Source organism: Pteropus alecto, unplaced genomic scaffold (assembly GCF_000325575.1).
Source record: "Pteropus alecto unplaced genomic scaffold, ASM32557v1 scaffold8, whole genome shotgun sequence".
Classification (NCBI taxonomy): Eukaryota; Metazoa; Chordata; class Mammalia; order Chiroptera; family Pteropodidae; genus Pteropus; species Pteropus alecto.
This window is the reverse complement of record NW_006494609.1, coordinates 7,826,317-7,843,520: the sequence shown is the minus strand read 5'-3', so window position 1 is coordinate 7,843,520 and position 17,204 is coordinate 7,826,317. Positions and strand designations below refer to the sequence as shown.

At 36.9% G+C, this 17,204-nt stretch overlaps 1 protein-coding gene and 1 long non-coding RNA gene across 2 annotated transcripts in view; both read left to right on the top strand.

The window, feature by feature from the left end:
• GTF2A1 (general transcription factor IIA subunit 1) overlaps positions 1-5,331 on the top strand; it is a 46,204-nt gene extending 40,873 nt beyond the window's left edge. Inside the window, exon 9 of the mRNA XM_006925499.3 lies at positions 1,031-5,331. Within this exon, the coding sequence (XP_006925561.1) occupies positions 1,031-1,138 (108 nt within the window). The 3' untranslated portion in view covers positions 1,139-5,331. The remainder of the gene's footprint in view (positions 1-1,030) is intronic.
• A 10,349-nt stretch (positions 5,332-15,680) lies between these two features.
• The window catches only part of LOC112473674, a 103,664-nt gene continuing 102,140 nt past the window's right edge, over positions 15,681-17,204 (top strand). The window contains exon 1 of the long non-coding RNA XR_003044125.1: positions 15,681-16,645. This is a non-coding gene — a long non-coding RNA (uncharacterized LOC112473674). The remainder of the gene's footprint in view (positions 16,646-17,204) is intronic.

The following is a 17,204-nucleotide window of genomic DNA, read 5'->3' as shown; positions in this document are numbered from 1 at the left end:
ACAAATTAAAAAGCTTCTGCACAGCAAATTATCAACGAATTGAAAAGGCAACCTGCCAAATGGGAAAAGATATTTGCAGAACATATATCTTATAAGGGGTTAACATATCCAAAATACATAAAGAACTCATTCAACTCAATAGCAAAAATGCAATCTGATTAAAAATGGGCAGAAGACCTGAACAGTTTTCCAAAGAAGACATACAAATGGCCAGTAGGTACATAAAAAGGTACTCAACATCACTAATCATCAGGGAACTACAAATCAAAACTACAGTGAACTATTACCTTAGAGAAGTACCATGTAATCTTGTAATTTTGCTTCCGAGTATTTACTTGAAAGACACAAAATCACTAACTTGATACCCCATGTTTACTGCAGCATTATTTATAGTAGCGAAGACATGAAAACAACTTAAGTGTCTATTAATGGATGAGTGGATAAAGAAAAATATAATGGAATATTATTCAGCCATAAAAAAGAATGAGATCTTGTCAACATGGATAGATGGACCTTGAGGGCATCATGCTAAATGAACTTAAGTCAGAGAGACACATACCATATGGTCTCATTTATATATGGAATCTAGAACAAACAACCCAGTTACAGAGAACAGATTGATGATTGAAAAGGTGGGGTGGGAAGAGTGAGTGAAATGGGTAAAGGTGGTCAAGAGGTAGAAAATTCCAGTTACGTCATGAGATACAATGTTTAGCATGGTGACTCTAGTTACTGTGTTGTGTTTTTGAAAGTTGCTAAGAGTAAATATTAAAAGTTCTTATAAGAAAATTACAACTGTGGTGATGAATGTTAACTAGACTTATTGTGATCATTTCTCAGTATATAAAAATAATCATGTTATAAATCTGGAAGTAATATTACATATTGATCATATCAATTAAAAAAACAATTTGCAAATGCTATAATGTATGGGACAGTTTTTTTGGTGTGTGAATGGATCTTTTTGTAGTTTGTTTCCTCAGTCTTTTAATTGTATTTCTTACATTCTTTTTTTTTTAAATTTATTTAGATACACAGAAGTAAAAACAAATGGAAATTTCATCTCAAGGATGGTATTATGAATCTTAATGGAAGAGATTATATATTTTCCAAAGCCATTGGAGATGCAGAATGGTGAAGAGTTGGTTCTTTTCTTTTATAAATAAAACAAAAGAAACTTTAAAAAAATTTAAAGTGGACAGTTTGAAACTTGGGACGTACATCAACCAAAACTTAACTTCTGCATGTCAGAAAAGTGCAGTAGAAGCAAAGCTACTGGAACAAAGAGACTTTGACAACATAGACACTACTTCTAACTGGCAAGCCATGGAACTGTAGCACCTGGGGTTGTTGGGGCGGGGTGGGGGGTGTGTGTAGGAAAACCATACTTGTTGATTTTAAATACAGGTACCTGCCACTGGTAATTAGCATGTAAAGCTTTGTCTATATCCCTTCCTCCAACTTGGGTTCAATTAGAAAATACTTGTTGGAATGAACTGAAGAAAATTCCCTTTTGATAGGTTGAAATGAAACTGCTCATTGTATGTGGTTATATTTGGTAAAAATTGTGTGTGGGCTTTTTGCAAAAGGGCAAGAATTATGGTGTTGAATTTTAATCACTTGTACAAGGAAACAGTTTAGAGCTTATAATAGGTCTTAAAATATTTTTACTTGCTGTTTTCCCTCAGTAATACATACCTCTTCCTTCCCTGCTTTATAAAACATCTACTTAAGAATTAAAGGAAGAAATCAGCGATCACAGTTTATAGACAAAATTTGACCCAGGAATGGATATTTTAATTAGGTTTTCATACTCATTAAACTTGGGTCTTGTCTGAGTTGAGCAGAATTAAAATGACAACTTCAGTTTCCTTACAGAAAAATTGTACTTGTTTCTTTTAGGCCCACACCTTAAAAAGAAACCCCAAGTGGCACCTCAGGAATACAGTTTTATTTAACAAAGGTACCATCTAGTTGAAATTATATACACACGAATAGATACTGATTTTTTTCTTGTTCCGCTGAAGTATATGCGTATATGTGTTTAGTCTTTAAGCTAAACAAACGTTCAAATAACATTCTGTACATGGACTGAATTATTGGGCAGGTGGTAAGGACCTGGATTTTTATTAAACAATTTAGTAATTATAAAAGTTTCTTGTGTTTACTAGTAAAGAATTTTAAAACTATTATTTTAATTGAACAGATTTTTTTAAATGCAACTTTGTAATTTGAGGGGTTATTTTGGGGTTGGAGGGAGGGGTGGGCCACTAAGTACATTTTACCTCTCTTTGATTTGGTGGCCCATCCAGGCCACTGGTAATATAGACATGGGCTCCAGTTTGCACATCGGGAAGAAAGCATATAAATTTGACTTATATTAAAAGTAATGGAAACTTAATATGTATATTAAGAATGCATAGCTCTGTATTCTGTAAGGGGCTCTAAAATACAATATGCCAGTGCTGTGTTCAGTGTGAACAAGTCACCTGGGAGAAATGTATGAACACTTGTCTTCACTTTTGTGTTCTTACAACTCATTCTTTTCATGGTTTATCTTGACAAAATTCGTATGTGTTTAAGTTACTTTTGTATATTGAATTTTTTTGTCTTCCATTTTTGTTTTCCTTTTATTTGCCTTTATGTGTTTCCAGAAGTAACATAGAAACACTTTAAAGTACATTGCAAAGAAAAACTGTGAGCTATTACATATTTTTTCTTTTTTTAACGCAAATTTTTAAACTTCTAAAAAAGCTAATCAGTTTTTTTTCCTACTTCCCACCCCACATACCAACTTGATCCCTTTAACTTATGTTCTGAACTTTGGTGTAAATGGTGGTTTCTAGCATGTTAGTAGTTAGGTTTTCTTTAGATGCCATAACTGGTAATACGGTTTTTATTTTTACTATATTATTTTAGGTTTTTGGAGGGGAAATTCATTTGTGTACCCCACTACTCTCAAAGCACATACAGGTTTTTGTTGTTTTTGGGGTGTGTGTGTGTGTGTGTGTGTGTGTGTGTGTGTGTGTGTGTGTGTTTATTGAGGCTGAGAAAAGAGAAGGGAGGGAGTTAAAATCACAGCAGTCTTGTCATTCAGTTGTCCTCTAGTATAGTTGATCGTAGGTTTATGTTTACCCAATGGAGAGTTAATGACCTGAACTACCTATAAAAGTTTAGCAGTGCTGCAGTGTTGATTGAAACCCTTTGGTTATCTAGTAGTTCTTATGCTACTGAATCTTGTATTATTATATTATATTCAGCTCATGTTTTGGACCCTCTATGTAGACGTTCGTATTCATAGTAGAATTGTATACTGGCCTGTTTTTATAACATTATTTTCAAACATGAACAACCACTGCTTTCAGAGTGATTCACTAGGGTTATGTTGAAGCAGGAAATAACTATTTGTATTTGTACCTGTGTATTGCATATTAATTATGACATACTTGGCAAATGCTTTTTTTTTACCTGTGAAAATTCTGAAAGCCAGTCCAAACAACACTGCATATCAAATTTGTGCTCTTATATTACTGCATTGTGTTCCTTTTTAATCAAATAGCATGTTTTAGTTTTAGTATGGTGGCTTGCTATAAGAATGCCACTTGCTTATCTTTTATTGTACTTGAATTCTTAATCATGCTTTTAACATTGTATTTAACAAATCATTTCATTAGGTTCCATAAAAATGTCATTCCTTTGAAAAGGCAAGGATTCCCACTTTCAGAATTTTAAAATGAAAATATGTTCATTCAAAGAGGGAAAATAGTTCAGACATGGTATTATGAAAATAGGTAAAGGTTTCAGAAGAGGATTTGTTTAGATTTGCACAGATGGTGATGGCACCTTTTATTTTAAAAAAGATTAATGTTAATAGTGCTAAGGAAAATTTACACAAAATTACTTGATAAAATGTGGAAATGTGTGCCTTTCAGTATATGTACTCTTACTTTGGTGGTCATTTGTAGAATCAGACCATATGAATGCTTGAGAGCACATTTAATTTCTGCGGAGAGCCACATTTGGCTAAAACAACTCTTCAATGTGCAATTAGATTCTAGAGTAAAATATCTGTTATAGGAGGGGGGATCTTTATATTGGGCTTTTATATTTTTTTAAATGTTCACATTTCTTTCTGTTAATTAAATGCTGTCATAATATCACATTTATATTGTTGCCTCTTAAAGCCACCTTGATGTTATTCTTCTAGGAATACGTCAAGATTTGAGCAGTGTGTATTGTGATTAAAATGTGTTCTCGAAGAACATATTCTAATAGATTCTGATTTTAGACATCAAGAACATAAAAATATAATAGCTTTTGTATAAAGATTTTCTTTTGCTATAGTGAAAATCAAGGATTTGGTTTTCTTATTTCTTCTGGCTTTTATGGAGGAATGAAAAGAGTTGTCTCCTCTAAGAGTAATTTTTGATTATCTTATAGCAATAACGTCACCATTCTTTTCAGAAGGTAAATACCCCTTGTGCAGGAAAGCAGACATAATTTCATCTTGGGAGTTCCCTTTATGACCTAGCATTTTCTTCCTCTTGAGAAAATTCCTATATTTTCAGATTATTTCAACTTATTTGAGATTTTGTGCAATGTATTATTTTATTGATCCATCTTTGTACTTTTTCATTTTATTTCATATGTCTGTTTCCCACCTATCTGTCTGAATCAGCTATTTCAGATTTTGAGTTCATTGGTTAAAAAATAGTTGCTTTATGTATTTCCTCATTTGTTTATGTTAGTTTTGCCTTTTAATCTATTATGCTATGGAAATTATTCTGAAGTTTATATTTCCCTTTTAAACCTGCCTTAGTCTATGTTTTGTAATTTTTTATGATTTAAAGAAGAACACACCAAACTTAATATTTTTGTTTATTTTGAGAAACAAGAGAAACTTTTTTCCTTCTCTTTTAAGGGAAGAACTGCATTGAGTTAGTAACTACTAACTATTAGTAACTATTAAGTTACTATTTCACTAGTTAATAAATACTTTAGTCAAGGTTTCTTAAATCAGTCCAGTATGTGTCAGGGCTACAATTTGGGGGAGGGACTAATCCTTTTTGCTGTTCTGAGCTACTATTGTCAACTGCTGTTGTACATACTGTTATGTGTAAGGGCGTAAATATATTTATTATGTTTGTATAATTCATTCTGTACAATTGCAGATCAAGGTTGCTCTTCTGTGATATATGGGATATTATGTTTTAAAGACCATCTTGGAATACAATTAGAGAACTTAGTATTTTGATGTACTAAGACCTATTTTAAGTTTAATATTTTACCTTTGCAAAAACTTTAATTAAAGATGTTATTTAAAAAAAGTAATGTTGCTTGCTTTGCTTACTAGTTTATAACAGTGTTATATAAATAACTGAATAAAAGTATACAGTTTAGAAAGGAAAATGTTTTACATTGTTAATGAGAAGTTCCACTTATCAAAAAAAGGAATATCTAAATTATTTTTAAAATAAGGGTGGGATCAGTCTGAATTATTAAACCCTGTTATAAATTCTGAATAGCTTTTAAAAAGAATAGTTGTATTTTCCAGGTACACAGGAATTTTAAGTTGGGCTAAATTTAACACCAACAAAGTGCAACTAAAAATTGATATAATGAGCATATTGTACGAAATGAGTATTTCTACTCCGAAGAATAGATTACTTAGGATAAAATTATTTGAGAACTTGTTTTTTAATTTCTCTGTTTAGCTAAATATTTTTAGTTCAGTTTGTAAATAATTGCGTAATAGAATTATATTATTGAGGTTTATATTACATATTGAATACATTTCGTGTTATTTTAGAAAATATTAAATAACAGGTATTTTAATTTTATAGTTAATTCAAATGAAACCTTAAGAAGCTTGTCTTTTTGTAATTTTTTTTATCCTGTTACAGACTACTTTAGGAAACATGCAAGTTTTAACCATTAAAACAGTCATAATAAAGATATTTATTGCCAGAAAATCTCGTATCTTTGCAGTTTAACACAAGCTCCTGTGCTGATGATTTTAACCTTTTTGGCCTCCGTTTCTCTACCTGTAATGTACATGGTTTTGAGGATTGAGGTGTAAAAGCTCTTAGAATGCTGCGTGGTACACTTAATCACTTGGCTGACAAATCATTTACTTAATTTCATAATTATTTGCATGCTTTAAAATGACTAGTGGAGCTGAAAAAATTTTTTAAATGGTCAAAAGTAGCAAAAGAGAATGCGGTCTGATTAAGACGAGGCAGCGAAAGATTTGGTTACAACCAAGCAAATGAAGCCTGAGAGGTTGTTAAATTACTAAAGTAGTTCATCCGGCTGTAGCAGGGAGTGCCTCTGACGGAAGAAAAGTAAGTGATGGGTATAGGAGAGGGATAATGAAACAGTGAGGAGGCTCTAAGCATTTTTCCCCCTAAAGTAAACATTCCTGATTTATATCTAAAATAAGTTGAATTTTCCCAAAGCTAAAACTGTAGTAGAATTAGGACATTTTAATAATTACATGATTTTCCCAGATAACAATTGATTCTGCCCAGTTCATTTATGGAGAAAAACACTGATATTGAAATAACTTATTTAAAGACAGTGAAGCCACGGTTACCTCATTCTGGCCTGAGTCCCTCTCTTAGTGATTATTGGCAGTCTTTTTTCTGGAGGCAAGCGGCCTTTGTGTCAACCCTTTAAATTCCTAACCAAGGGGGAAGAAGCAGTTATAAGCAGTTACTTACATTTTGTTTCTATTTTGAAATAGTTTTTCTTAGTTCGAGAGGAAATTAAAGACCATGTATATTAACTCATTCAGTTCATTCTATTTAGTGATCTCCAGTGGGCCAGGAATTGTGATCAGTACGATTGGAATGAGAGGGTTGCCACCTTTAAAACCAGTGTGGTTGGATTGTCTCAGTTCTAATCCCAGTGAGGATCAGGGTAGTAGTGCTGTGACTGTCTTGTAGGGTTATTGTGAAGGTGAGTTATGAGATAATGCGTATGTTGCATTTAGCACAGTCCTTGGTACGTGGTAATTGCTCAATGAATGTATTTTGGTAAGGAATAGTCACAGAAAAGATCTTAGATTGGCTAGGTTATTTATGTAAACTTTCCTTCCTATTTAAATAGAAATAGGTTCACAGCCTGTGATATTGCCTCTGCAGGTTGAAGTGAGGGATCAGAGGACTTAACACTAGCAGTTATAGAGAAAACTGGGATTGTTGGTGAAAATAGATGATTCTAGAAGTATAGCTGTGGTCTTCACACTGGAAATAAATTTTGTGTTCTCGAATCAATGTTCTGAATCTTGCCTTCGAACTTTACTTTTCTGAAGGCTGTTGAATTGAAACGATACCAGTTACATCCTGAGTACTTCTGGGACACTCCTCTTTCTCAAACACGATGTGACAGAAATGGAATTCATTTCTATACTTATCTCTCCATTTCTACTAAACTTCATATATCAGTGACTACTGTTCTCTTCGACACTGGCATTTGAAGCTCAGCGTTATCTAATCCTAGTTTCTTCCCCTAGTCTTCTCTAATCCTACTCAAATTCTCCACTGTCTGCCAGGTGCTCAAAACAGAACCCAGGAGTCATCCCTGATTCCCTTCTTTTCCTCTTTTTACCACATCCACTCTATCAGCAAGTGTGCTGGGTCTACTGTCAATATATACATTGACAACTTCTCATTTTCACTAGTAACTAGTCTAAGTCAACCCCAAACCAGACTGACATCAGTCATCCAGCTTGATAAAGCTGCTTTGTTGCACTTGACTTTTCTTTCATATGAAGGGAGAAACAGGCAAGCTCCCTCAACTGGGTCTCAACTGTGCCAGAGTCCCTGGCCATGGCCTGCTTCTCTGTGACAGGATGGGGGCACCTGCCTATTCTGTTCTTACTGACCCTGTCTTACTATAAAGCCCATTTCTTAACCCATGTCTGTATGGAATTCATTCAGTCATGATGCGCAAGAGGCAACCACATAGGGACCCGTCAGCAACACAGACATTCAAAGTTCAATTCCTAAGCAAAGTATTTGTACCTGATTTTCCCCTTTGCCTGTAATACTTTATATCATTATATTCCCAGAGCCAAGGACATTCCTGTTGCTTCTACCTTAATTTGAGACCTCAATGATTTGTCCTTCCTTGTACTAGCTTTGTTCTAACACTTTTATTAAGACAATTGATATATATTTTTAATATATAGTGGACTCTTAACAAATTAATGTTATTCCACTAGAGAAAATGGACATGTAGAACTAGGAAGTCCAAAGAAGAAAGGCAAACGTCAATTCACTGACCCTTTTAATAACTGAAGGAATACAAAATAATAAACCACTTTTCCACCTATCAAATAACTAGAAAAAAAATACCCTGTCATGGTCAGGGTGTGAATAAATGGGCCTTTTGATAGATTGCTTGCAGGAATGTAAATTGGTACAACTTTCCAGTGGATAGAAGGAATAAGAAGCACAAATGCTTCAAGTCAGGAAAGGCAGATGGTAAAAGTTTACCCAAGAAGATTGAGTGTGGTGAGCACTCATGGGATAGGGCAGATATTTTGAGAAGGGAAGAAATGAAAAGATCCATAATTTATATACTGTTTGTGGTACCCGTTAGATATCCAAGTTAAGTTATCAAGATGACAAGATGGATGTGAGCGGATGGTGCTCAGTGGCGATATCTGAGCTGAATAGTATCTTTAGGATTTATTATCATAGGGAGAGCATTTAAAGCCTTAGCAATGATTCACATAAGCATGAACATAGATAAAAGAAAGAAAGAGAGTCCAGGACCAACACTACAGGTACTTCCAAGACAGACTGGAGAGAGGAGTAGTTAACAGGACTGGCTACATAATTTGCAGAACCTAGTGCAAAATGAAAATGTGGGGCCCAATGTTTATAACTTACTTAGAATTTCAAGATGGTGACAGCAGAGCATTAAATGAAGAGTGGTTCCTTGTATGACTGCACTTGCACACACTCTTGAAGCTGGCCTTGGGAGTCAGTAAGGGAGAATAAGGAAGCAAAGCCAGTGAAGTAGGAAGAAAGGGGAGAGGCTGTCGAAGACAACAGTATTTTAATAATTGGGCCATCATTGGCTTAAGCCATTTTACTTCCCTGGCCATAGTCATTGATTCAGGAGTGGGAGTGTAACCCAAGAAGTCTTATTTTGGTGAATTTCAGGACCCTTGCTTGAGATACTCAGAAAAAATATATCTTTCTCTTGTCAGATTTGAATGAGAAAGCAAGTAGCTCCTATTGTATTAGCAACTATTCTCTGACCTTACGTAGAACCATGCAGAAGATAGAAAGAGGGTCCTTAATGACATAACAGCCTTTTTAGTAGGTAATTTATTCCATTTACAGTTATCATAGATACTAATTTTATGTTTTCTTTTTACCATTCTTTTTCTTTTTTTCTTCCCTCCTCTCTGCCTTCTTTTAGTTGTATATAATTTTCTGCATTTCTCCCTGCTGATTTGGTGGCTTGGTTTAGGCCTAAGTTGTGAGACTGTGTCTTTAAACTTGCAAGGCCCTGTAAGCGTAGCCTCCTAGATACATAGTGGAAAATACTATAGTGTGAAATAGCACAGGCTTTGAAACCAGACTGATCAAGGATCGAGTGCCAGGTGTACTTTCTCTGAGCTTCAAATCCCTCATTTATAAAATAGATATAATAATGGTTACCGTACATCCTTGTTGTAGGGTATAGTATGTATAAAGTGGGTGGCACATACTGGACACTGAAAATATTTTGTTAGTAAAATAGGCCTTAGGGTTCTTCTGGTTTCATCTTCGCATTTTATAGTTGAGGACCCTAAAACACAAGGAAGTGATGCAAATTGGCCAACACTATGCGACTGATAAAAGGTATATCCAGAAGGCCTCCTGACACCTAGGTGAATTCTCTTTCCATTTCTTGAGGCAGGCAGCCTTTATGCAGTGATGTTCCATGGTCATGTTTTGTTGAACTTGTTTTAATAGTCTACAGTGGTAGTTTTTTTATGCTTAGTTGCAACACGAAGATAGCACTTCTCCTTTTCCTACATCTAGCCTATATATTTAAGCTTTATGGAGGTCAAGTAATTTGCTTAAGATCATATAGAAAAATGATAGTGAAGCTTGGACTGATGGTGGAGTGAGGTCAAGATTGTAGTTAGGACGAGATAGATCTCTTTCCTCAGTTTGCAGGAACTGAGGTCCCTACCTTAGTTATACCTGTTTACAGAGCCTGTGGCCCTTGCAGCAGCCTGGTCTCCTGTTTCTGTTCAGAGGAGGAATTCTGGGAACATTCCTTGAGTCTTCACTGTCTGTACTCACCACCTGGAAAAGACAAGGAGACAAATAAATACACTGGCTGGGGTCAGGATGGTGAAGAAACTCTGGAGAGTGGTTTTCTGCTGAGCTAGGGATCAGCATAGTGGTCAGTTATGGCTTTTCACCTCCACTAATAGTATCGGATTAAATGAGTTAAAGGAAATGGGTGTGTTTTCAGAAAAAAATATTTTGTTTGCTTGAAGGGAGGATTATCTACACTTCCTCCTTCAAACTTCCAGAAGAAAAGTGCTCACACTTTTTTTTTTCTGGAAGTTTATTCCCAAGAGAGCTTTCTAATGCAGTGGTCCCCAACGTTTTTGGCACCAGGGACCAGTGCTCTTATGAGAATCTAATGGCTGATGATCTGAGGTGGAGCTGGAGGCAGTGATGTTAGTGCTGTGGAGCGGCTACGAATACAGATGAAGCTTCGAATAGGTTTTCAATTCTTTGTTCTTTCTCTTCTCCTTCTGATACCTCTATGATGCAAATGTTAGTATGTTTGGTGTTGTCCCAGAGGCCCCTTAAATTATTCTCATTTTCTTGGATTCTTTTCTCTTGTTACTGTTCTGATTGGATGTTTTCTGCTATTTTCTAAATCACCGATTCGAACCTCTGCTTCATCTAATCTACTGTCGATTCCTCCTAAGGTATTCTTCATTTCAGTTATTATATTCTTTGTTTCTGATTTTTAAAAGTGTTTTCTATCTCTTTGTTAAAGTTCTGAGTTTATCTACTATTCCCTTAAATTCACTGAGCATTCTTATTACCAACATTTTGAACACTGCACCTGATAGATTACTTGTCTTCGTTTTGTTTAGTTCCCTTTCTGGAGCTTTGTTCTGCTCCTTCATTTGGGACATGTTTCTTTGTCTCCCTGTTATGACTGCCTCCCTGTGTTTGTTTCTAAGTATTAGGTAGGGCTGCTATGTCTCCCGGTCTTAGTAAAGTGGCCTTATATAGTAGGTGTCCTGTGGGACCCAGTGGCGCAGTCTCCCTGGTCACCTTAGCCAGGTGCTTCAGGGCTATGTGTGTCCTGTTGTAGTTGAGCCTTAATTGCTGTTTGCATGTGAATGAGAGGGATTGACTTTCGATATGCTTGGTCATGAGGATTGACTGTGAATACTGTGAAGGCGCCGTTGTGCAGGGCCTGACTCTATAGAGTAAGATTCGCTTTAGCAGGGCTTTGATGCCTGCCCAGTCTACCCTTTGGATGTGTCATCCTCGGACATGGCCCTGTTAATGCACTGTTTCAGGCTGAAGCTGGCCACTGCGCATGCAGGCCAAGGCCTCCTGGGAGGTGCTCTGGTGCAGGCCAAGTTCAGCCACAGCCTATGCCCTGCCTAAGCCCACCTGCCATGAATCACCAAGCAATCGCAGATGGCCACCACCTGTGGTGGGCTTGGATGTGCCTCAAGAGGCTAAGCTCCAAACCGAGACGCTAGTGCTGGGCTTAAGGATGTTCAGATATGGCAACTGCCTGAGTCTGCATGCTGCGAGTGGGGAGGGCTCAACAAAGGAACAATACGTTCTGCTAGAACTTCTGTCAGGAGAAACCCGCCCCTCCAGCGCTAGCCCTGAAGCCAGACAACTCAGTTCCTCCTGAATGTCCCTGGCACCTTTTGAGCTGCTGCCCCAGTGTTGGAGCTCAGAGCGGGTGAGTCCATCAGCAAGTGAGTCCACGTGCAGCCTCCTTAAGAGGCAGCCTTCCGTCTCACTCAGCCACAGTCTCTGCTGGTTGTTATGCCAGAAGTTGTGAGGACTTCTCTTCCTAGCCCTGAAACCCTGGGCTGGGGAGTTTGGTGTTGGGGCTGGGATCCCTCGCTCCTCTGGGGGGATATCCATAGCCAAGATTTCTTCCTGATTTTCAACTGCCATGTGTAGGTGTGGGACCAGCCCATTCTGTGTCTCTGTCCCTCCTACTAGTTTTGAGGTGGCCTCTTCTTTGTGTCTTCAGTTATAGGACTTCTGTTCAGCTAGATTTCAGGTAATTTGTAATGATGGTTGTTCTGTAGGTTAGTTGTAACTTCGATGTGGTTGTGTGAGGAGATAGGCACAGTGTTTACCTACTCTGCCATCTTGACCATACCTGATGTTCCTTTATTTTTGAAGAATCTTAACGAGTTTCAGATGTTAAAAAGTAGGCTTCAAACGGTTAAAAACAGAAATGAATTTTAGGCCCACACTCTGTTTGGCCATGGTTTTGTAATTCCCGGTGTGTGAATCAGCAGCAGAGCAATTAGTCATTGTCATAATATGCTGGTTGAAAGAATGACGTCTAAAGCTGAGGGGCACAGACCTGTCAGTCACACTTGGGGACAGCTGAGGAGAGGTGCCTTCCTTGTGTTTTAGCTGTGTAGCCTTCAGAGGGAGAGAGTGCTCTCCAGGTGAGCATTTGGTGTCAGTCAACTGAATACATTCAGAGCCCCCTGATTCTTTGGCGAGAGGAAAGGAGAGAAACATTTTTTCAAGCAGTTCTAGGTAAAGATTGTGCCTCATGTCTCGGCTCAAAACAACTTTTTTCCTCCTCCTCCTCTTCTTTTTGTTCCACTGGTTAACAATGACACTTAAGTGTGGCAAGTTCTTGACCTCATCCACTGACCTGACAGACTAGTTCAGTAAGTGTCTGTAGTAAGCACATCTAGTGATGTAGGTATGTCTCATTAAGGTTCTCTTTTTAATTCCTCACAGAAAAGGTCATTCTTATATGGCAAGAGATAGAGAAGCTTTGGTGTTAGGTCATGTTAACCTTCCCCATATTTGGAAAAAAGCTCACCCCTTGCCATGTTTTGACTCTGATGCTGGGTCTGCCATTCCATTTGGGGCTACTATCAAAGAGCTCATCTGTCCAGCAGCTGGACTTACATAGGACACAGGTGAGAACTTAGATGTATACAAATATGGCATGTCACTAGACTCATGGGAGACCCTCTTATGCTTTCTTTATACAAAGCAAAAACTAAACTTCTCTGTCAATTCCCTAATGAAATCAAGCTTAGATCATGTTGGCCAAGGAGCGAGACCTTCCAGAAGAGAAGGTACCTGAAAGCTTCAACTTCTATTTTTTCTCTCCTAGCCTTCTCTATTGCCAAACTTGGAAGGCAAGGGATCGATTTTGATTAGGGAGTTGATATTAAACATTATAGTTAGTGGATTATTGCTGTTAGATTAATGGGATTAGCTTAGCTACTGGGTGGCCCAGACGCAGAAGTAGGAGTATAAGCTTTGGGAGAGAAGTGGCCCAACTTCCGTGAGATCTTGGGTATCATCAAGGTAGATCCTAAAGCTCAGTACAACATTGGAATTTGGAAATGTATCACAATATTTGACATGCAAGTGTGTCTTTCAAAGTAGTTCGGGCTACCTAGGGAAGAGCCAATCAATAGGACCGGACAGTCAATTTCCTAGCTAAAAGGGTCTTAAGGACAGAATAACTATCAGGAGAGCTAGAAATGTGCCCAGTAAGATAAATAGGCAACCTTGTGGGCACATTCCTTCCCTTCTTTCAACATTAGGCATGCTGCTGCTTTTTCTTAAGGGTGCCATGCTAGTTTACACTTCTGCGACTGCTCATGTTCATGCCTCAGTCTGGAATACCCTTCTCACCACCCTCTATATTTTTACATTTGAAATCCTACTCGTCCTTTAAATTCCAGCTTAATGGTGACCTTCTTAAAGACTTCTCTGATCCCCCAAGCAGAGTCCTCTAGGTTGGGGGTACATATAGCTTGCAAGGCCTAAAATATTTACTCTCTGGCCCTTTACAGAAAAAGTTTGACAGTCCGTGCTCTAAATATGCACTGTCCAATATGGGAGCTATTCATCATATGTGACTGTTGCACACTTGAAATGTGGCGAGTGCAACTAAAAAGCAGAATTTTAAATTTTAATTAATTGAATTTCAAGTGAAAAAAAAACATTTAGTTTGGTTATGGAAAACTTTTATGTCTGTTGAGAGCAACTTGGGCATACAAATCTATTTTTTCAGCTGTACATTTCATGAACTTTAGAGATGGATCAAGTATTTCCGAAGAAAATTTAATTTCCAATTTGCAAAGTGCCATAAGTGCACACTGACTTCTGAAGACTTAGTAAGAAGAAAAAAGAATGTAAAATATCTCAGTAATTTATATATTGATTACATGTCAAAATAATATTTTGTATATATTGAGTTAAATGCACTATTAAAATTAATTTTACCTGTTTCTCTTTTCCTCTCTTTAATGCAACTACTAGAAACTTTACAATGATGTAGCTTGAATTGTATTTCTTTTAGGCAGCACTGTTCAATACTAAGATTCAGAAACTATAATAATGTTTTATACTGCTGTGAACACATGTGTCTTCTCTAGATTGTAAGTTTCTTGAAGACTGGGATGTAGTTTAAAAAAAAATCTGATTTACATGTCTTACATGTAATAAACACTCAATAATCCATAATAAGTAGAGCTCCCCACCCCCCAAAACTATTCCATTCAAATGTTTCTTCTTGGATGTGTATGGGCAGTTCTTTGGGCTTTTAAAAGAGAAGCTTAGACTGAATTTCAGTGAACTTCAGGGGTTTTAGGTTTGTAACCACAAGTGCATGCTTATTGTAAGATTGATGTCTTAAATGGACTTGTAGAGGGAAAGGTGTGTAATGGAAACTTTTCTCATTATTAAGAATGTATATAAGTTCATCTCTAACTTTTAACCACAGAGGATGCCTAACTATATTATAAAGCAGATTATTGACACATAGGATGCATTTTTAAGGGCTCAGAATTAATCAGATATATCATAGACATGAAAGATAATATATCAGAATATACAAATAATATATCAAATACAATTCAAATTCAACAAATGTTTGTTGAACATTTACATTGTGCCAGGGATTGTTCTAGGCTCTTGGGATATATCAGTGAATAAAAACCAACAAAAATGTTTGTCCTTGTGGAGCTTATGTTCTATTATGTTTATTATAACATGATAAATAAACAACTTATATAGTATGTTTGGAGGTGATTAAATAGAAAAAAGAGCTCAATAAAGGGGATCATAGCTGCAACATGGAATAGGATGTCAGGACAGGACTCACTAAAAAGATGTTATTTGGGCAAAGGCTGATGAAAGTGAGAGATTTATATCCATAAGAGCTATCTGGGGGAAAAGCAGTTCAGACAGTGATGAGTCAATGCCAGGGGCCTGGGTAGGGAGTCCGTTGGTGTCATTAGGGAATAGCAGGAAGGCAAAGCAGCTGGAACAAAGTCAACAAGGGGAGATATGTAGGAAATGTAAACAGTGAGGCAGCTGGGGCCAGATCACATGGGCCTTGCTGGCTACTGTGAGGACTTTGGCTTTTCCTCTGAGAGAACTGGAGAGCCACTTAAGAGAGTTTGTGCAGAGAAACGACCTGATCTGGCTTAAGATTTAAAAAGACCACTCTAGCTGATCTGGTGAGAATATACTAGAGGCTGGCAAATATTCTGTAAAGGGTTAGAGACTAAATATTTAAGCTCGTGGGCTATGCTGTTTCATAACTATTCAACTTTTATAGCACAAAAGTAGCCATAGATAATATGTAAATGAATGAGTGTGGTTGTGTTCCATTAAAACTTTATTTATGGACATCCACATTTGAGTTTCATGTAATTTTTATGTGCCTTTTGATTTCTTTAACCATTTAGCTCTCAGGATGTACAAAACCTGGCAGTGGGCTCTGTTTGGCCAGTGGGCAGTAGTAGTAGTTTGTTAACATGTTAAATAGACTGTAGTGGACAAGAGAAGAACAGTGGAGACCATTTAATAACCTAAGGAAGAGAGATGATGGTAATCCAGATAAAGATGATAGTAAATGGTGTAAGAAGCAGTAGTATTTAAAATATGTTTTGACTCTTAAGCCAAAAAGACTTGCTGATGGTTTGGGTGTGGGGAGAGAAAGAGAAGAATCGAGGAAGACCTCAAGATTTTGGTTTGAGTACCTTGAAGTATGTATTGCCATCAACTAAGATGAGTAAGGCTGTAAGTGAAGTGGGTTTCGGGGTAGAATATCAGGAGTTTAGTTTTGGACATGTTGACTTTGAGATGCCTGTTCGACTTTAAGTGGAGACGGTGAGGAGGTAGATAGATATACAAGTTTGGAATATGAAGCAATGTTTGGTCTGGAGATATACTTTTGGGAATCATTACAAAGAGATAGTATTCAAAGCCTTGTGACTGCATGGAATCACCTAGGGAATAAGTGTAGACAGAAAAGACAAAAGAACCAAGGACTGAACCCAAGGATATCACATCATTAAGAGGTTGATACAAGGAGAGGAAGCAGCAAAAGCCATTGAAAAGGAGCAGTCAGTGAGGTAAGTGGGCATCCACGATTTATAATATAGAGAGATAAAATTAAAATATTCTCATTTAGTTAGAATAACTACCTGTAAAACTTATTGATGTTTAACTGGTTATTTTGTTTGCCACCTTCAAATTTAGAAGGACTTCTTCTTTCGTGAGAAAGTGTATGACCCAATTCTGTTAAAAAGCTGAGCTGATGCCTAATTTTCCTCTTTATTAAATTTTCTTATAACAGAAGCATTTGATATCATTCCACTAATCATAGACTATTTACCACTAATTGTATTATCGATAAAAGTCGATGATGATTCTTCCCTTGAAAAATATTTCTCTATGTTAAGGCCAATGCCAATTTCTTCACTTTGTCCTCTCCTTCTTAGTTAATTCAAAGCAAGCTCAATCAGAGGAAATACCAGCTACTAGAAAACAAATCAGTGATTGTCAACTTCCAGGTTTCTATTTAACATTTACTTGACAGCTCTCGGAAGAAAGCTGTCAAGTAATTGGAAAGCCAAAGTCCTAGAAACAGTTACCTGGTTCTAGCTGAGATCTTTCAAAAGAAGTTTCTAA